At 45.6% G+C, this 21,409-nt stretch overlaps 1 protein-coding gene across 8 annotated transcripts in view; it reads left to right on the plus strand.

Annotated features, from left to right (window-relative positions):
• The window catches only part of sytl5 (synaptotagmin-like 5), a 262,548-nt gene that overhangs the window by 193,883 nt on the left and 47,256 nt on the right, over positions 1–21,409 (plus strand). For all 8 annotated transcript variants that reach the window (XM_041211619.1, XM_041211620.1, XM_041211623.1 and 5 more), the window contains 2 exons: positions 7,973–8,081; positions 17,746–17,895. In XM_041211619.1, the coding sequence (XP_041067553.1) occupies positions 7,973–8,081; positions 17,746–17,895 (259 nt within the window). The remainder of the gene's footprint in view (positions 1–7,972; positions 8,082–17,745; positions 17,896–21,409) is intronic.

Genomic DNA, 21,409 nt, shown 5'->3' on the forward strand with positions numbered 1-21,409 from the left:
TATATGTGTGGAGTTTCATTCTTTCAGATTTTACTTATTGTTGGAACTTTAGAAACGTAACTATTTAAAACTTTGTCTTTTATCTTTGTCTTAATACAATCTTTCCCTTTCTTTGTTTCACTTTTTGTACATGATTTTGTACATGTCACTGACTGACATTTCCTGTTTCAAGCTCTGCACTGCTTGTTACTGATGTTTTAATCTGATGCGGTTAAGGAGATGCACACATTGAAATGAATTTAATGGCCATGGCAGTGGCACTGTCCAACAGCCGGAAAGTCAGGGGCAACCCTACCATGGCCATTTTCGGAAACACCAACTGAATTCAGTAGCAAACAGGCTGTTAATTACTTACTGCTGGGGCTCCTGTGCATTTAAGGGTAGAGGTCCCCCCTTCAAGAGCTTCTCGCCAATTGGAAGGCTGGCAGCTCTTCAGCTCCAACAGTGCCACCAGGAGCGGTGGCAATTGCTGGTACTGCAGCAGGCCCAGACCAGACACCATGGAGGAAACACTGGAATTAAGCAAAGCTTGTGGAGTTCACTGGGGCCAGTGAGACAGGCGCCACTGAGAGGGAGTGGCTGTTGTGGAGGGCAAAGAGAGAGCCCCATGCCACTGGGGGCCCTCGTGAGCCATAGGGTGCCCAGTCAGGAGGGCCCTCCCCCCTCCTTAGCCTGCAGCGAGGCCACCAGCTTTTACTAGGTGGTCTCCCCATATGGCATACTGGTGGAATACCAGTGATACAGGATAAGGCCCTTAATTGGCCATGAATTGGTCATTTAAGGGCCTCAGCTGACCTCTGGATAGGAAGGTTGTCCTCAACTTTCCCCATCCCTAACTTAATCGGGAGAAGTTGGTAAGGCATTGGGCACCACCGACCTTCCCTCCCGATTCCTAGCCCACTTCCAAAAGCAGAATTGAATTCCAGCCTTGATTTCCCTACTCAAACAAGTTGAAGATCCTATGTAGCAGGTGCTTTGGTTTTAGGCTCTCTAATTTATAGTATGTTCCAAACTTCATCAAAGCTTATAGGGAGATGTAATAAACAGCTGTGCTGCACTGTTCATTCACTGTTAACTGCCACATCTGCCCCATTAACATTTGTTAATGCATTTCCTCAACAATCTTCATCAATTACAGACCTGTTATGCAAATTGAATCAACAGCCTAATTAAACAGTATCATCAAGAGTAGATGTCAAGGGAATAGTGCAGGTGGCAGATTTAAATCAATGTGATCATGCAATAATGTGTTTGGTTTCCTAGTAATGTATAAAACTGACCTCAAGTTGACAAATGAAAATAAGAGCAAGGGCATAGAAATGCTAACCCAAGAAAATAACCAGGGATGACCTTAAATTTGTAAGACCTACAAATTTGAACAATCTCTCACATACTTAGGGAGGAAACCTTGAGATGCGTTATCATGTTGTACATTATAGACCATTATAGACATTGTGTTATCCTTTGTTACACTGGAGCCAAAGCAACTGTATTTCATCAACTGAGCAGCATTTTGTATGTGTCTTAGGGGCTTTGATAGTGTTAGAAGTGCTTGAGTAGCTGTCTTCTGGAATTATCGCATTCTACGGGTGGAATTGTCCCAGATGTGCACTAAGTGTGGTAGTGGGCGTGAAAAAGTCATTTTACCAGCCACTGCAATGGCGAGTTTTTGCACCGTAATTGCCCCATTCCCAGCGCCTCATTAATGATGCATTCATGGGAGACACGCTGGATCTCTGATGGAGCAGCCTCTGATTCGCCAGCTCCACAATCACCTCAGGCCTTCAACAATCCAGACACCATGCTTAAAGGGCTCCAGGACAGAACTAGCACCTCTAAGGTATCGAAAGTTATGGCTGTCAAAGGAAGGGAACGTGCTACCCCCAAATTTAGAGATGCCTCCCTCGGGCACCTACTGAAGGCAGTGGCGGTCCACTATGAAGTCCTGTACCTTCAGTCTGGGTGAAGACCAGCAAACAAGGTCACCAATCCAGTATGGGAGGCAGCAGCAGTGATGGTCAGCACTGAAGCCTTGCAAAAGAGGATGAATGATAATCTCCCTTCCGCCAGGGTAAGTCACTCTTCTCATTACTCTTAACTCACACACTCACAAACCGATCACACATCCACAGGGATCTCACTCACTGCCAGTTCAAGGGACATCACCATTCACTCTCTCACACACACCTTCATCTGCCTGTTGATCATGTCCTCATCCTGTCCATGGCACTGCTCACCACACACACACACATGCCAGGCCTTCTCCTCATCTGCTTATACTCCCTCCATCTCTATTATGCAGGACAAGCTGGCACACAACAAAAGGGAGGGGTTTCAGATTGGTGGAGGAATGCCCGACATCAAGATCCTCACCTTTGAAAATCGAGCCATCCAACTGGCCGGCAAAGATCTGGACTGTTCATGTCCTGGCAGGAGTTCGGCAGTGCTCAACCAAGTGAGGATCCAGCAGTGCAACATCCATCAGACAACCATGCTGTGAGTGAGTTCCCCTGTTCCGCAGTCCCCTGCCACGCACTAATTATCTCTCCTTGCTTTCACAGGCACTTCTGGGAAGCAGCCAAGGGATCCACAAGCCTCGACTCAAGCCCCAAAGACACCTCGGAAGAAGAATCTGATGACACCGTAATTGAAGACCAACACCCTCTGCCAGCGCAGAAACATGCATCTTGGTGGGACTTAGTTCTCGAGTAGACTTGGGGTCACAATCTGGTCAGCACATTATATTGTCTGATCCACAGTAGGTGGCGGCAGGGACTTCCCAGGTTTCCAGCACTCGGGGGACGGCTAGAGGTCAGAAATCTGCTAAGTTCAAGATGGATGAGGAACATCTAGACACAGTCATAAAACTCAATTGGTGGACCTGCAAAGGCAAGCTCGGGAATATCAGGAAGGGATGTCCACTGCACCCCTCAGATCGGAAGGCACGATGGTGGAGTCCATCAGCCTTCAGGCTGAGGTGATAGTGCCGGCATGCCAACTGGTAGGATGGTGGCCGCCATGGAGACCTTGGTCCAGCACACCGGTCCTGCACTGCTGGGCGATTGAACTCCATCACTGATGCCATTGTTGACCTCCAACAGTGTCAACGTGAGAGGGGTGCGGGGCAGCTCGATCTCACTCCAGCTTCCCGGTCTCCTCAATGAGTTAGCCCTTGGGTACCCATAGGTAGGAGGATCAGCAGGTGCACACCCCAGGGCCATCCATCCTAGTGACTCCAGGAGTTTCCAGCCCATCCGAATCCCCTCTTCCTGTGACCCCAGCAGCTCCAGCTCCACAGGCCAAGGAAGGTACCACTGCCACACAATAAGACCCCAAAAGCAGCTCGGGGCCCTCCAGAGGAAGCCTGTCAAGGTCATCACAGACAGCGTGTCACAGTCAGCAGGCTGCCTCCACCTCCGCTGTGGATGTTTGGGGAGCATCAAGATGTAGGTTAGGAAGGTTAAGAAGATGTAACTCTTTCGAGTACAAACCAGTTTCCATCTGTTTCAGATGAAGTTACATTGTTTCATAGTTTGCCATTGTGAGATCTGAACTCTTGATCTTGGGGTTACAAACCCAGTACCATAACCACTTGGCTATTTAGGCCAAGCCTTAAGAAGATGTAGTTGCACAGCCTGGGCACGGGTGTTAATCACTTGCATATAATGTTCACTATTGTAAATAAACTCCCAAGAATGGCTCCTTACCTATGGCTCCTTGATATGATCAGCATTGTTTGTGTCACTCAAATGTAAAACCTTGGTTCCTACACAAGATAAAGGCAGGTGTCTCAGTCCAGGGCCTCTCCCTGTGCAGTGTGTAACCTTCAGAGCAAAATGATGGTCCAGCTTCACACTCACTGGACACATTATTGATGTCTGCACCTCGATGGTGCTTTTCATTGCTGCCAGAATGTCATGGGCAGGTGTCACAGAGTTCCATCATTCTCTCTGTGTGCTCTCAGCACCTTTGAGGTGGGGTTGGCTCCCATCTCTTCAGCATCTGTGACCAGTGACACTGTGTTCCTGAAGGGGTCAGATGCTGAAAGATAACAAAGGATCAGGTGTATTTAAAGTTTCACGGCTGTGTCTCCATGATATGACCCTGATCACAGAGCGCAAATGAGCTGCCCTCAGTCAGACAGGAATCAGACATTCGCAGAGGCAATGTGAAGATCTATGGAGTGTCCTCACTGCATGTTGTCAAGGTATGTGTACTGCCATGAGCCATACAAGACTCAAACATTCACAGATGAATGTCAGATGAGGATGTCAGGGCTGTCCTCATTGAATCTTGTCCCCATGCTCCACGAATCCTGTGGCTATGAGGGCCTCCCGAGTGGGTCTGCTTCTTCTGGCCAATGAGATGGCCTCATTGCAGGCATCCTCCCCTTTGAGGACCTCATCATCATCATCCCCTTTGAAGTCCTCCAAAATGCCTATCATTTGCTACACCAAGGTGCGGGTGGTGGCATGAGCCTTATTAGCGTCGATCAGTGCTACCTGAGGCCACCACACAGGCATCTTGAGCCACGTCTTCTGTGGGTTGCCCTTGTCCCTGAGGAGCCAACCCTGCAGCTTCTCTGGACCCTGGTACATGTCAGGGATCTGAGACCTGCTAAGGATGTAGGAGTCATGGACACTCCCTGGGAATCATGCGCAGACCTGTAGGATGTATTTGTGCTGGTTGCACACCAGCTGAACATTCAGCGAGTGGAAGCCCTTGCAGTTGATGTGGTTTACTGCTTGTTGTCATGGAGGTCGAAGTGCCACGTCAGTGCAGTCGATGGCAGCCCACACCTGTGTAAAATCTGAGATCTGTGTATATCCCAGTGCACTTGCTTCCTGGCTTTCCTGATCCTGGGCGAAATGCACAAAGTTCTGCACCTTCACAAAGAAGGCCTCCGTGACCCCCTAGATACACTTGTGTGTGGAGGCTTGCGAGATCCGGCATAGGTCATCTGTTGAGCCCTGGAAGGAGTCACTGGCATAAAAATTAAGCGCCGCAGTCACTGTCACAGCCATTGGCAATAGATGCCCTCCATGTGCCCGTGGCACCAAATCCTGCAGCAGGTGGTAGATGTGACTGACCAGTTCCCTAGACATGTGCAGTCTTCAGCGACACTGGTTTTCAATCATCTGCAGGAATGACAAGCACCATCTGTGGATCTAGTGAGGCACCTATGTGCGATGGCTCACTATGGATCTTCAGCTGCATGAGCAGCAGGCCCTCCCACCCCTTCATCTTGAAGGAGGTGCTCCTCCCCTTGCCATGCCAGGTGCCTCTAACACACTCTTCTTCTTCTTCTCTGTTCTCTGTAAGCCATGAGGCATACCTCTAAATCACCAGGCTTATCGAGTCATAGTCATAGAGTTATACAGCACAGAAACAGGCCCTTCAGCCCATCATGTCTGTGCTGGCCATGAAGCACCTATCTGTTCTGATCCCGTGATCCAAGATCCTTATGTTCTTCTCCTGCAGGATCAAAGAGAGAGAGACATGTGGGTTAGCATTGGTGTCCTCAGAACATCTCTTGGTTAAATCTGAAGGCCCCTTCACAAATGCAGTAGAGTGCTGGCTGCCGCTTTGAAGACCAATGTGTAGTGTGCTCACTGGCTGGCCAAAGCCCCACCCACCTCCACCCACACTCCACTTGACCGATTGGTGGTAGCTTCGGGCACTGGACTGCATGTTCTGCTCTCAGCTCTGTTGCAGGCATTCTCCTAACCTGCGCTGCAAGGCTGCACTGTTTGCTTGAACCATGATAGATACTGTTCCAAACCTTAATAAAGACATTGCAAATGACTGTAAGGAGAGCCAGTGACATAGTGGTATTGTCATTGGACTTGTATTCCAGAGACCCAGGATAATGCTCTGGGGACCTGGGTTCGAATCCCACTGTGGCAGATGGTGCAATTTGAATATAATAAAAATCTTGGGATTAAAAGTCTGATGATGACTGTGAAACTGTTGCTGATTGTCCTTACCTGGTCTGGCATACATGTGACTCCAGACTGCACAGCAATGTGGTTTACTCTTAAATGTGGGATGGGCAATAAATGCTGGCCAGTGATGTGCACATCCCATAAACTAAAACAAATCTCCACCACTGACTGTGCCACCTTTTGCAAGGGGATTCTGCAATTTGTCCAATCGGCCAATTGCTCTGCTGCTCCCTAAAATGCATATTAATTTGCAGTCTGTGCCCAAGGAAACACATATTAATTTGCAGTCTGCACACAAGGGGTGAAATGTTCTGGAACATTTGGTGGCATCATGCTTTTGTATTACTTGAGTGAGCGGAAAAGCTTCAGAAGCCTGACTCCAAGCATGGCAATGGAGCTGCAGCTGAACGGTCTCAGCTGCAGAAGAATGCTCACTTCCCTGCTTCCCTCACACACCCCCAACCACACACCGCCACCCCCCCTCCCCAATGCCCTCCCATGCCCCCACCCTGGCACGTGCTTGTGTACTTCCTTTAGTATGTGCTCTCCAACACTCTTGCCGGCCTGACCTACAATGGAGTCATTGTGCCGACAACGCACTGAATGCCAGCCAGGAAAAAGCTACTTGCCTGTGTCCCCAACGAATGCCTCTCCCTTGATGTCCTACAGACAACGCTCGTGAGCACTACACAAGTTTGTGTGCACTCACCTCCGAGTTCCCCTTGAAGTTCAGGGGCAGAATTTTTCGCTCGGCATGTGGGCACAAATCCGACACACTCGAGCATGAAAAGGCGCATGGTGACAACAGACAAGTGTCTTGACATCATCACACACTCGCAATATTTCGGTCGGTGGCCGCGCGTGAGAGTCGGCAGCACGCCCGCTGACAATTAAGAGGCCTATTAAAGCCATTAACGCATTAATCAACGTTATGATTGGCAGGCGGGCAAATCAGCCAGGCAGCCTTTGCCTTTTCAAGTAAACCTCATCCAAGGGTGGGATGAGGTTTCTGATATTAATTTTAAATAAAAATGTTTGCACAGAATTTTCATCTGGTATATGTTCCGGTGACTGATTCTGATGTGTGGACATTTTTCCCGATGTTTACAATCTTTATTTTTGGCATTGAAATTCTTCAGCTCCCCATGGCAGCTCTCGGCCTTCAGGGAGCTCTCTGTGAGCGCTCCCCTGCACCCGCGCTGACTTCAGTGCTCGCCCTCCACCCACCCCCATCTCAGCAGCGCTGAGCCTTTCAGCGCGCCTTTCACACTGGCTGGCTGTTAATTGGCCGGCCAACGTGAAATAGCGGTTGGGGGTCGATCGCAGTTGGGGGCCTGTTCCCTGGCCGCTCCCGGGCCCGCCGATCACGGGCGCCCCCAAACTAAAAATCCTGCCACAGGTCACAGGTGCATGCCTTTTAAGGGCAGTCATGAAGCATGCTGTTTTGAAGTCACATCAGCGTGGGTGGTAAAGTTAACATCTGGGGATGATTCTGGTGAGCAGGGCTTATAATGAGATGCTAAAGTGTTGGAACTAGGTTCCCAATGTACAACACCTTCAAACACAGCCTGCTATTGACAGCTTGTGCGGACAATGACAAACTGATTTATTGACAATGTGAAACCAATTTTTGGTCTTCTTGCCATATTGTCCCCACCCCCGGCAGGTCATGACACCCAATGCCAACAGGATCGGACGCTTCTGCCCTACATTTCAATATAAAGTGAGGGAAAAATCTTAGGCATGATAAACACCAAAGTACACAATTTCCTAAAGTGCTCTTCATGTATTTGTTCGGAGCACTGAGGTGCAACATCTCCCCTTACAAATTAACATTTTTATCCATGTGTGCATCAAAAATGCAATGGAAGTCATTTTTTAAAAATCTGGACGACCTTGTTTGATCCAAGTATCTGATTTATTTCATTGCAAAGATTATGGCACTCACTGGACACAAAACTAAATCAATGTTATGTTTTTATTTTCAGTGCAACAAGAATGTAATTTGTCTTTTTCACTCCTATCAGGAGGCGAGACCAATCAACCAAAGGGGAAAACAAATCAGAAAAATACAGAAGAAGCTTCAAAGACCAAAAATGAGAAGAAGATGGTCCCAGATGCACTCAGGCGGTTCAAGTAAGTAAGAGTAGAACCTTAAAGATCTGTTGCATTTCCCGCATTAAATCCCTTGCCTGGATATAGTCCCAGTGAATTTATCTGCATTCAAACAACTGGATTTGTCACCCAGTAAGAGATTTACAATTGCATTGTACTTTTAACCAAATTGCTTTTGATTATTGAGAAACTTATTGAGAATCCAGATCACAGAATTAAAAGCATTACCCAGTTGCTTGCTCTTATCCTACTTGATCTTATGTGTAAAAGACATTGAACAGGTATTAGTACTTTCTACTTAATTCAGAGTATAATGAATATGGCAGCAAGTGGACTATATGATATCCAAACATATCTATGACAGATAATAGCTATTTATATGAATGCATAAGTGTTGGGACAGAATAAAATAGCCTTGGTGACCAGGTTAAATGGATATTCTCTTCACTATGAGAATGAAAATGAAAAGGCTTGCTAACCATATTTCCATGAAAACAAACATACTTTAATTAATATGTCTTAAGTTACACTCTATGATCATGCATTAAGCTTATTTTGATAGTTGTTCCTGTTTAAGTCTACCTATGTCGTTAGCTGTTTGGTTAACAATAATGTCATCACAAAGTTTCTCCAGTTAATAGTTTGTTTGAATTAACTTGTGTTTGTCCATTTATGGGTCAGTTGGGACTTTGTGTGTGACTTCTGTCTATTTTATGTCATATACCAGGTCAGCCATGGCCCAGTTGGTAGAAATCTTGCCTCTAAGTTATAAGATTACAGAATCAGGTCCCACTCCCGAACTTGAGCACAAAAATCCCAGTGCTGTATGGAGGGAGAGCAGTACTGTCAGAGGTGCCATTTTTCAGATGAGATGTTAAACCGAGCACCCCCGCCCCCACCCCCCCCAACCACTCAATCATGTGCACTCTCAGGTGGACAAAAAATATCCTATGGTGCCATTTCAGAGAAGAGCAGGGGATTATCCCCAGTGGCCTGGCCAATATTTATCCCTCAATCAACATCATTATCTGATTATCTGATCATTATCATATTGCTGTTTGTCGGAGTTTTCTCCACACAAATTGGATGCTGCATTTCCTACATTACAACAGTGACTAAAATTCGAAAGTACTTAATTGGCTGTAAAGCACTTTGAGACTTTATATAAAAACAAGGTTTTTAATTTCTGTTAAATAAGGTACAAAGTGTGGAGACAGATCCCCTGGTATGTGCTGTAAAAAATTTACTTCAATAAGAAATCTGATCAGAATATGGAGTTGGGTTTTGAATGAAAGGTAAAGAGTTTGAATGCCTATTAAAAGGTTGCATTGTAGTCCAGAACTTGAATATTGCTGAAGAGAGAGACACGTTGCCTAAGCTTTTCATCTTGCATTCATCGGAACAAATGCAAGAATGCCAAATTTCAAATGGCCACAGCAATTTATACCACAGGAAAATAGGGGTTGACAAGTCATCTCTGATTGGCCGAGGCATTGCAATGGAGAAAGCAATGAGGAACTGTAGGCTCCGCAAGCTCCTGGGTAATTCAAAAAAGGCACAAAGCTTGAACATATTCCTTTTGTTTTCAGAGAACCAGTCCCTGCAAATGAATGTATGTTGCTTCTAGCAGGCATAAATGAGCCACATTGAGCTGGACTGGCTATCATAAATTAGTTGTTAATTTGGCTATTCACCCACACAGGATTGTTGAGCATGTGCTTCCCAATTGCAGAATTGCATCTAATTGTAGACAGGCTCTTGCCAGCATGGGCTGCTTGAGTATGGTCTGTACTCTGCCTATTACAGACATGCTGTTTGATTTGATCAGCCAATGGTTGGGACATATGGCCTATGTATCTGGTATCGCACCTGCAGATAATTCATACACAATGTTGCTCAATTGTGTGGTAGGCATGTCTTTTTGGACTGACCTCAGCATCCTATTAGTGAAAAATACCACTCGCATAGCCACTGCTTAATAGCAGCACGAAACAGCTTGTGAACGCGTTTCCTTTCAAGGGTACTTTGAGGTAGACCAGGTATTGTTTAAGTCCGAACGTGAGGGCCTTTTGCCCATTTGGGAGTTTGTGTGATACACGGCAAGCAATGGTCTGGTCAGGATAGCCATTATGCAGGATAATTTTGATGCACTTTCTCTCTACATCAAGATTGCAGGGTGAGCAAATGGCCAGGGCTCTGTTTACTAGACTGCTGATCAGGTCAGCCTTAAAATGCGTGGAACTATACGAATTCTAACATGTATATTGACTAGTGAAGGTAGAGCAGTCTAACGAGCTCCTTTTCCCCAACATTCTAGTACAGAAATCCCCTAATGGGTTTTTCAGTACTGTCTACCACAAGCCTACCTTCACTGGTCTAGCTCAAATTACTCTGTAAAGCCAAAGTATCTCAAAAAAATTGAACAACAGGTTCACAAACCGTTTCACACTGCTACTATGCAATGGCTACGTGAGTGGTATTTTCCACCAACAGGAGATTGCTGTCAGTCCAAGAAGATGTTCTGCTTACCACACAATTGAGCAACATTTGTATGAATTTCAGAGCCAATGCGATGCCAGGTATGTAGACTGACCACATCAAACAGCATGCATGTTCCTTTGGTTGTTCATAATAGGCAGAGTACAGACCATGCTCAACCAACCCGCATTTACAAAACCCAAGACAAAATGTCTACTGTTAGTGCACTAACTGATACACTAACAAACTATTTAAGATAATCACTCAAGCTCATAACGTGGCTCATTTACGCTTGTTAGAAGTAACATACATTCAAATGCAGGAATCCATTCTCTGCAAACAAAGGGATAAGTTCAAGCCTTGCACCTTTACCAGGGAGCTTGGGGAGCTAATAGTGCTCCATTGCTTTCTCCATGGCAACACCTTGGCCAATCAGAATGGCTTTGCGAACCAATCAGCACCCTTTTCTCCTGTTGTGGTCATTTGAAATTTAGCATTCTTGCATTAAATTTCTGAGGCATTGGGACCAGTTCTGGGGTAGGTGAGACCTGTACAAGAAGGGTGAGTTACACGTTAATAGGACTGGGACTAATGTCCTCACGGGGAGGTTTGCTGGTGCTCCTGGGGAGGGTTTAAACTAGTTTTGCAGGGGGGTGGGAACCTGATAGGAAATTCAGAGTGGAGAAGAGAAAAACTGGTAGTGGGAAGTAGAGAAGTTTTAACTAATAAGGAGAATATATCAGAGTAGTATCAAGGTTCATAGAATACTTGAGAATTTGATAGAGTTAGAGAAGGCAATAATAAGTCATTAGATGGGGTCAAGTAAGAGGGAAAGTAAAAAAGCCTAAATCAGGCTTAATTTGCATGTATGTGAATGCATGGAGTGTGGTTAATCAGATTGGTGAACTCCAGGCACAGGTTGACAAATGGATCAAAGAAGGACAGAACTGGACGTTGAATATTCCTGGGTACAAGGTGTTTAGGAGAGACAGGAAAGGAAGAAAAGTCGGGGAAGTGGCAGCATTGATTAAAGTTGGCATTACAGTGCTGGAGAGAGAGGATGTTCCAGAGGGGTCAAGGACGGAAGCTCCTCTGGCTAGAGGTAAGGAATGAAAAAGGTGCAATAACATTGATCGGTGGAAGGGATGTAGAGAAACAAATTTGCAAAGAAATTACAGAGAGATGCAAGAATTATAGAGTAATTGTAGTGGGATAGGAATAGTACAAAGAGACCAGAGCAGCACGAGTTCCTGGAATGTGTTCTGCAGCAGTATGTTTCTGGCCCAACGAGAGGGCAGGCACTGTTGGACTTGCTTTGGGGGAATGAGTTGGCCAAGTGGATCAAATCAAGGAGAGCATTTAAGGGACAGCTACCGTTGTATCATAAGGTTTAGATTGGTCATGGAAAAGGACAAGGAACAATCCTGTTGTCAGGTGGCTGAGTTGAATTGAGAATTAGTGATAGATGATGATTTGAAGACACTTCTTGTATAGTAATATTATGTACAACTTACTCAGCAGCTAGCCAAGTGGTTATGGTACTGGGCTTGTAACCCCAAGATCAAGAGTTCAAATCTCACAATGGCAAACTATGAAACAATGTAACTTCATCTGAATAGGAACAGATGGAAACGTGTTTGTACTCAAAAGAGTTACTCAGCAGCAACTGCACATGTGCTTTCAACTCCAACTCCATTTTTACACTGGCTGCTGAGGTAGCCTGCACTGCTCTCCTATTGGTTACTACAGATCATGTGATCTCTCCTAACAAGTATTATTCTTAAAGGTACGTTACACACTAAATAAAACCATAATTACTCCATTCCTCCCCCTTTAATTCGGCTATACATATTATACTTACAAGTACATATTTTTCAAGACAACATAATATTTACACTGGGTAAGGAATTTACAAGTTTAGTCTTTCAGGTGGTTTCCTGGTACGTGTGGAATGTCGCAGCTCCACAACTTCAGATTCTTTGTCAGGAACCTCCTTTTCCGGAGTTGCCTGAGCATCAGGTGCTTCGATGGGCACTTGCAGTTCTGCATCTTCAACTCTTACAGGAACATCAGACATGTCTTGGGTTGAGTATTCTCAACAGGAAACACAGACATGGTCATGATCACTGGTGGAACCATATCTTGATGATTTGTCTCTCTCTTCCTTAAATGGTCCACATGTTTACAAATAATCTAGCCTTCCACCTCCATGTGGTAAATAGAGATCTAGTCACTGCACTTATTTCACCTGGTAACCACTTTGGCCCTTCCCCGAAGTTCTTCACATATACCGGCTCTCTTCCTCTCCTGACTATACCAGTTGCGTCTAGTTTTCTGGCTTCTCTGACTTCTTTCCACCTTCCCATTTAAATTCGGCATTAATTTGGCTCAATCTCATCCTGAGACGGCATTTCAACAATAACTCCGCAGGTGTGACACCTGTTGTGTGAGGGGTAGTCCTGTAATGAAAAAGAAAGCATGTTAGCTTGGTTGCCAGGAATCACCAATTAGTTTTTTCATGCCTGTCTTAAACATTTGAACTGCCCTTTTGGCCAGTCCATTTGGGGTAGGGTTTTCACATGAGTGATACCGTTGAGGCTGATAAACCGTTCAAACTCAGCACTCGTAAATGCTGTGCCGTTATCAGACACAACAACTTCTGGTAATCCGTGAATGGCAAAACTCTGACATAGTTTCTCAATTGTAGCGGCCAATGTTGGTGATTTCATCTCATATACGTCCAACCATTTTGAATGGGCATTGACAATGAGCAGAAACATTATTCCCAGGGAAGGTCCAACGTAGCCAATGCGTAACCGCCCCTAGGGTCTATCTGGCCACTCCCATGGATGTAATGGAGCAGTCACTGGCAACTTTTGCAGTTACTGGCATTGCACATAGTCCTTCACTAAACTCTCTATTTTGCCATCCATCCCAGGCCAGATAGCTGCATGCTAGGGTCTTCATTCAGGAAATTCCTGGATGGGCACTGTGTAGTTCAATTAAAAGTGGCTTCCTTCCCTTTGGAGGAACTATCATTCGTGCTCCCCACAATAAGATGCCATCCTGACTGGTTATTTCATGTCTTCTGTTGACGTACGGTTTCATTTCATCATATATGGGCTCCTGTGATCAACCATGTAGCTTGAGATAGGGATGGGTCCCGACTTGTCCGGTCTCTGATCGGTCGAGCACATATCGGCGAGGAATCTAAGAAATTTAACAATAAAACAAGTTCCTGTGGAACTGGGACATGCTCATCATTTTCTTGTAAAGGTAAATGACTAAGGCATCGGCATTTATGATTTGATTGCCAGGACTATGTACAAAAGTGTATTCATATGCTGCCAGAATTAAAGCCCACCATTGTATTCTTGCTGAGGCTATGGGTGATTATAGCCTTGTCCTCACTTAACGATTGTAAAATAACGGCTGTGTACATGCTGGTGAATTTTCTTGACATCAAAGATGATGGAGAGGCCTTTTCCTATCAGCAAGTATCCCTTTTCCACTATGGTGAACATAACCTATTGGCCATTCCGTGCTGTTGTCATTCCAATGAAAGAGCACTGCTCCCACTCCATAGGGAGATGCGTCACGTGTCAGCACCAATTCTTCCATGTGGTCATAATGCACTGATAGATTGGACGAGGGCAACAATTGTTTCACCTTTATGAAAGTTTCTTTATCGGGTGCCTCCCAAGACCAACATTGGTTCATCCAGTTCTGATGAAGAGTCATACGGACTCAAAACATTAACACTGTCTTCCTCTCCACAGATACTGTCAGACCTGCTGAGTTTTTCCAGCAATTTTTGTTTTGGTTCTTTTTGAGTGGAGAATGCAGCAGGGGCAGCACTGTAGACAAATTGGGCAAGAACCGCCTATAGTAGTTGATCATTCCTAGGAATGATTTGGCTCTGAGGCGTCCTTTGGCGCAGGTGTCTCTCTTGTGGCTCTCACTTTCTCCTCAACTGGGTGGAGGCCCTATTAGTATTTCTATATCTTCTTTCTATCTGCCTTCTTCTTTCTAGCCCAGACTTTAATCTCGGCCTTCTTTTTGATTTCACTATTGGCCAGATGTCTCTCAGGTGCAAGCTCAACTTGCCTGAGTTCAGTGACTGAGTCTCCCAAAATTTCATTATCTGTCTGTTTCTTGAGAAATTCTGTGACTTTTGCTTCCAAAGCCTCTTTGGCTTCATTTAGCTGATTATTCAACTCTTTGCTAGACAGCTAGCTTCACTGAGCTGGCACTGCCTTGGAATTTACCTGAACTTCTGTCTCCTGGCTGTATCCAGCTATTCCCAGGGCTTCTTGCAAGCCCTCTCCAATTACCAGGGCTTCTGTGAAGCCCTCTTCAATCACTAGGGTTTCCCCGCGCTCTCTTCATGTTTCTTCTGCTATGCTTCCATTTTCTGTTTGAGATGGCCTTCATGTTGCTGGATGGTTACACATTCCTTTTGCATATGATCATGAAAGACAATCAACTGTTCTTTCAATTGTTTAATTTCTTGTTGCCCTCCCTCTGGGGTCTCCTGTTGCCCTTGCTGGAGTTGGGCTCTCTCTGGGGTCTCTTGTTGCCTTTGGCAGAGTTTTTCTCTCCCTGGTGTCTCTTGTTGCCTTTGGCAGAGTTTTTCTCTCTCTGGGGTCTCTTGTTGCCTTTGGCAGAGTTTTTCTCTCCCTGGGGTCTCTTGTTGCCTTTGGCAGAGTTTTTCTCTCCCTGGGGTCTCTTGTTGCCTTTGGCAGAGTTTTTCTCTCCCTGGGGTCTCTTGTTGCCTTCTGCAGAGTTGCCCTCACTCTAGGGTCTCTTATTACTTTTGGCAGAGTTGCCCTCTCTCTGGGGTCTCTTCTAATTTTCTGTCCATAGTCATTTTCCTTGTATTTACCACTTTAAATGTATTGCCGCTTTAAAAGCAGTCACCGTTTTCTTTTTACTCGGGCTGTCCCTGCAGCTGTCAGCTTTTCTGGGCTGTGTTTCCCGTGCTTTTTGAGTTTTGGTGGGATCCCAAAAGTCATCTTCTCATTTAACTTTGTAAAACTTCGTTCCTGTTCGGGAAAAAAACACAACAGCGATTTCCTCTCCCTTTTCTGGGCTGTTCTGCAGGGTTTTTTCTTTTTTTAACTTGCAAGTTGTGTGCCAGCTTCTCTAAACTACTGAGCCTGTGGGGCTGCCGCCAATTCCACAATGTATGTATAGGTTCTTTTACTCTTTTAACGTTATGCTCACCTATCTTATGGATTCTCATTCATCTTATGGATTCTCACTCAGAGGTCTTGCAATTTTGGTATTATTTTTCAAATGTCGGGAATGCTCCAGAAGATTTCTCAGCCATTTGGATTGGGGCACAATTTTTCTTTAACTTAAAGCGATGGCATACCTGGTGAGTATGTTTTCCTTTCTTTTTAACTTGATTTCTTCTGCTCAATCTTATTTTATCCTTGTTGTAGGGTGGCCAAGTTGTGCTATTGGTGATAGGATTGATCCGCGCAGACACTTCTTGGGTGGAAACATTAAGTTTACTTACAACATACCCAGCCGCAATTACATGTCTGCTTTCAACTCCAACTCCATCTCTACACTGACTGCGCTACCTTAAAGGGAGAAACAGGGGGACCACAGTGTACATATACATAAGTCATTGAAGATGGCAAGGCATGTTGATAGAGCAGTTAATAAAGCATATGGTCTTTAACGTATAATAAAGCATATAGGCTTTATTAATAGGGGCATTGAGTACAAGAGTAAGGAGGTCATGTTAAACTTGTATAACGCACTGGGTAGGATTTTGAGTTCGGTGTGCGGGCATGGTCAGCTGGGTGTGGCTGGGAAACAGGCCCCTGACTGTGATTTCAGGCTGGCTGGCCAAATAGTGACCAGCCAGCGTGAAAGGCACGCTGAAATGCTCAGCGCTCCTGGGGTGCAGATGGGTAGAGGGCGAGTGCTGAAGACCATGAGGAGCACTCGCAGAAAGCTCCTGAAGGCAGAGAGCTGTCTCAGGGAGCTGAAGAATTCAAAAACCATAAATAAAGCTTTTCAAATTCCCGAAAAAAGTGTCCACTCATCAGGATCAGCCACCTGAACATATGGCTGATGTAAATTCTGTTCAAACATTTTTATCTTTTTTTTCAATTAATATCAGAAACCTCATCCAGCCCTTGGATGAGGTTTCCTCAAAAAGGCAAAGGCCGCCTGGCCAATTCACACACCCACCAACCGTAACATTGGACGGGCAGCGAAAAATTACCATTGATTACTACATTAAAGACCTTATTAATTGTCAATGGGCGCGCTGTCGACTCTTGCATGTGCCTGCTGACCGAAATATTGCATGATGCGCAATGACATTGGGACGTTCGCCAACATCGTCACACGCTATTTCACACTCGAGCGGGTCGGGCGTGCACCCGCATGCCAAGCAAAAAATCCTGCCCACTAGTTAGGCCTCATCTGGAGTACTGCATCCAGTCCTGGGTGCCATACTTGAGGGAGGATGTGAAGGCATTGGAGAGAGTACAAAGGATGTTCACGAGAATGATTCCGGGGATAAAGAACTGTAGCTATGAGGATAGGTTGGAGAGTTTGGGACTCTTTTCCTTGGAGAAAAGAAGGCGGAGAAGAGACTTGATAGAGGTATTCAAAATTCTGAGGGATCTGGATAGGGTAAATAGTGAGAAATGTTCCCACTCAAGAGAGTATCAAGAACTAGAGGGCACAGGTTCAAAATAATTGGCAAAAGGAGTATAAGTGATGTGAGGAAAAAAAGATTTCACCCAGAGAGTGGATGGACTCTGGAACGAACTTCCTGAAAGGGTGGTGGAGGCAGGTTTGATCGAGGTATTCAAAAGGGAATTGGATTGCTACCGGAAAAGAGAGAATGTACAAGGTTATGGGGATAAGGCAGGGGAGTGGGACTAAGTAGAATGCTCTTTCAAAGATGGACTAAATGGCCTCCCTTCTACACTGTAAAGATTCTGTGATTTGTCCTGATGAGGGAAAGATGGAAAGCTTCGGAAAATGTCTCTCTTCTCAGCAATATTCAAATTTCTATTAAATTAAACTTGGTCCAAACACAAAATATGGATGAAATGGCATTACAAGCACACCAAAAGAATAAACAGAAAACCTGTGACATTCTCTACTTCCCCCAACCCCCTCACCATTGTAAATTATGCAAAAATTAACAATGCTCTTATCTATTCTGTGGCAGCATCCGTCCTGACAGAAAGCAAGGCAAGTCCAATCTGAAGCTACGGAATGGTCAAGGATTAGACACAAAGTCTGAGGATGGAAGAAGCATTAGCTATGCAGGTTCAGACTTTGAAATTGAAAGTACACACTCCACAGCACGGTCTGGCAGGTAAAGGATCACATATTTTAAAACATAATCATGTCCCCCTGGGAGATTAGGCCGGTATTTGATTTAACTCGGTGCTTACAAATTGTAATGACATGGAGATTGTGTTCTGCTGGCATTCTTTACATTGCTTCAAGAGGTCAACCTACCTGGATCTTTCTAAAATCTATTATAATGAGCACTGAGATGCACACCATTTTGCCTGTTCCACTTTGAATATTACGTATTTTTGATTCTATTTCTTTGTGTAAAGTTATCTTATCTGTTTGCTCCAGCTCATTGTCTTCTACATTTCATTTTGCTGACAACTAAGGCAACTTATGATTATTTTAACCAGATTTGTACCTTTTGTTATTTAAACAAAATGGGTGGAATTATCCCAGATTTGCACTAAGTGCGGTAACGTGCATGAAAAAAGTCGGCCGGCTGGTTTCCATGCCGTATTGTCCCATTCCCAGTGCATCCTGCCTCGTTAATAATGCATTCCTGGGAAGCACTCCAGCTTACTGGTGGGGCAGCCTCTGATTTGCCAGCCCCACCATCACCTCAGGCCTTCAATAATCCGGGCAGTATATTTAAAATGCGGCCCTATACAGAGCTAGTGCTCTCTAAGGGATTGAAAGCTGATGGAATGCCATGGCTGCCAAAGGGAGGAAACATGTTGCCCCCAAATTTAGCGACACCTCCCTCGGGCACCTACTGGGAGTAATGGAGGCCCACCGTGAAGCCCTTTACCCCTGCTCTGGGTGAAGGCCACTGTCTCTCACACACCATCTGCCCTGCAGATCATGTCCTCATCCCGTCCATGGCACCATCACTCACCACCCACACATGCGAGGCATCTATTTCATCTGGCCTGACAGGTGCCCTGCTTATATTCTCTCCATCTACCTTCATGCAGGACAAGCTGGCACACAACAAAAGGGACAGGTCTCAGACTGGTGGAGGAATGCCCAAGATCAAGGTTCTCACAGGCTTTGAAAATAGAATCATCCAACTGGCTGGCAATGATCTGGACCGTTCCTGTGCTGATGGTGAGGTCAGAGGTGCTCAACCAAGTGAGAATCCAGCTGTGCAACATCCATCAGACAACCATGCTGTGAGTCAGTTCCCTGTTCCGCAGTCCCTGCCATGCATTAATTATCTCTCCTTGCTTTCACAGGCACATCTGGGAAGCAGCCGAGGGATCCACAAGCCAGGTCCTCAACTCAAGCTCTGAAGACACCTGGGAAGAAGAATCTGATGATGCCCTCATTGAAGACCCATCACAGCGCTCACGCACACCCTCCACCAGCGCAGAGAAAAACACCTCGGTGGAACTTAGTTCTAGAGTAGCTTCGGGACACAATCTGGTGAACACATTGCACTGATCCAACCATAGAACAATAGTAAAGTTACAGCACAGAAAGAGGCCATTCAGCCCATCATGTCTGTGCCAGCTGATAAAGACAAAATAAAAAAAGACCATTTACCCATTTTAATCCAGCACCTGGTCCATAGCCTTGCAAGTTACTGCACTTTAGGTGAAGATCCAAGTGCCTTTTAAATGAGTTGAGGATTTCTTCCTCCACCACCAAACCAGGCAGTGAATTCCAAACACCCACCAGTGAAGAAATCTTCATGTCCCCTCTAATCCGTCTACCAATCACTTTAAGCCTGTGCCCCTGGTAATTGACCTCTCTACTGGGGGAAACAGTGCATCCCTGTCTATTCTATCTAGGCCCCTCATAATCTTGGGCCCCTCATAATCTTGGGCATCTCAATCAGTTCACCCCTCAGCCTCCTCAGTTCCAATGAAAACAACCCCAGCCTATCCAATCTTTCCTCATAGCTGCAATTTTGAAGCCCCAGCAACATTCTTGTAAACCTCCTCTGTACTCTCTCCAGAGCAATTATATCCTTTCTGTAATGTGCCCAACGTTGGTTATTTCACCTCATACACTTCCAACCATTTTGAATGGGCCCTTATCCACCTCTCCTGCCACTTTCAAGCACTTGTGGACATGCACACCAAGGTCTCTCACTTTTTTTACCCCTTGCAATATCCCTCCATTTATTGCGTATTCCCTTGCTTTGTTTGCCCTACTCAAATGCATTACCTCACACTTCTCTGGATTGGATTCCTTCTGCCACTTTTCTGCCCACTCAGCCAAATTATTGATAGAGCCCTGGAGACAACAGGCTATCCTTTTCACTATCAACTAAACAGCCAAGTTTTGTGTCATCTGCATATTTCCCAATCATGCCACCCACATTTAAGTCCAAATCATTAATATATACATCAAACAGCAAGGGACTCAACACTCAGCTCTGTGGAATTCCACTGGAAACCGTTTTCCATTGCAAAAACATCCATCAACCACAACCCTTTGTCTCCTGTCACTGAGCCAGTTTTGAATCCAACATTCCCCTGTATCCCATGGGCTTTTACTTTTCTGACCAGTCTGCCATGTGGGACCTTGTAAATGCCTTACTAAAGTCCATGTAGACAATATCCACTACACTACCCTCATCAATCCTCTGTTACTTCCACAAAAAATTTGATTAAATTAGTAAGACACAATCTTCCCCTAACAAAACCATGCTGACTATCCCTGATTAATCTGTTCCTTTCTAAGTGAGTTATGTTCCTTTCTAAGTGAGTTTATCCCGTCTCTCAGAATTGATTCTAATAATTTGCTCACCACAGAAGTCAGACTAACCGGCCTATAATTATCCTGCAGGGTCAAAGGGAGAGACTCATGGGTTAGCATGGGTGTACTGAGTACCTGTCATGATTAAGTGTGCAGGCCCCTTCACGCGTGCAAGAGAGTGCTGGCCACCACTTGAATGGCCAATGTGTCATGTGCTCATTGGCTGTCCGAAACCACACCCACCTCAGCCCCATTCTGCCCCTAATTGGCGGCAGCTTCAGCCATCGGACTGCATGCTGTGCTCTCAGCTCAGGCTCAGGCATTCTCCTAACCCACACTGCAAGGCTGCACTGTTAGCTTGAATCATGACGGATACTGGTCCGAGCCTCAATAAAGATATTGCAAGGGGCTGTGAGCACCTCCACCAGTGACTGCACTGTGATCACCTTTCACGGGGGATTTTACAATTTACCCAGTCAGCCAGTTGCTCTGCTGCCTCCTAAAGCGCACATTCATTTGCAGTCTGCGCCTGAGGAATGAAAGTGTCTGGAGCTTTTGGTGGCAGAATTATGCTTTTGCATTGCTTGAGTGGGCAGAAAAGCTTCAGAGGCCTGACTCTAAGCATGTCAATGGAGCTGCTGCTGAACAGTCTCAGCTGCGGAAGAATGCTTACTTTTGACAAGCTTTTCCAATTATGTGGCCGATTCCGTCACCACCACGCCCCCTCCCCTCACTCCCCCCAGCATGTGCTTGAGTACTTACTTCAGCCTGTGCTGCCTTGGTCCGCACACCACTAGCCCCCACCCTTCTCAGCATGACCCTCACTAGAGCCCTTGTCCTGGCACCACACTGAAAGTGAGCCTGGAAAAAGCGACTTGACTGTG

Source organism: Carcharodon carcharias, chromosome 18 (genome assembly GCF_017639515.1).
Source record: "Carcharodon carcharias isolate sCarCar2 chromosome 18, sCarCar2.pri, whole genome shotgun sequence".
Classification (NCBI taxonomy): domain Eukaryota; kingdom Metazoa; phylum Chordata; class Chondrichthyes; order Lamniformes; family Lamnidae; genus Carcharodon; species Carcharodon carcharias.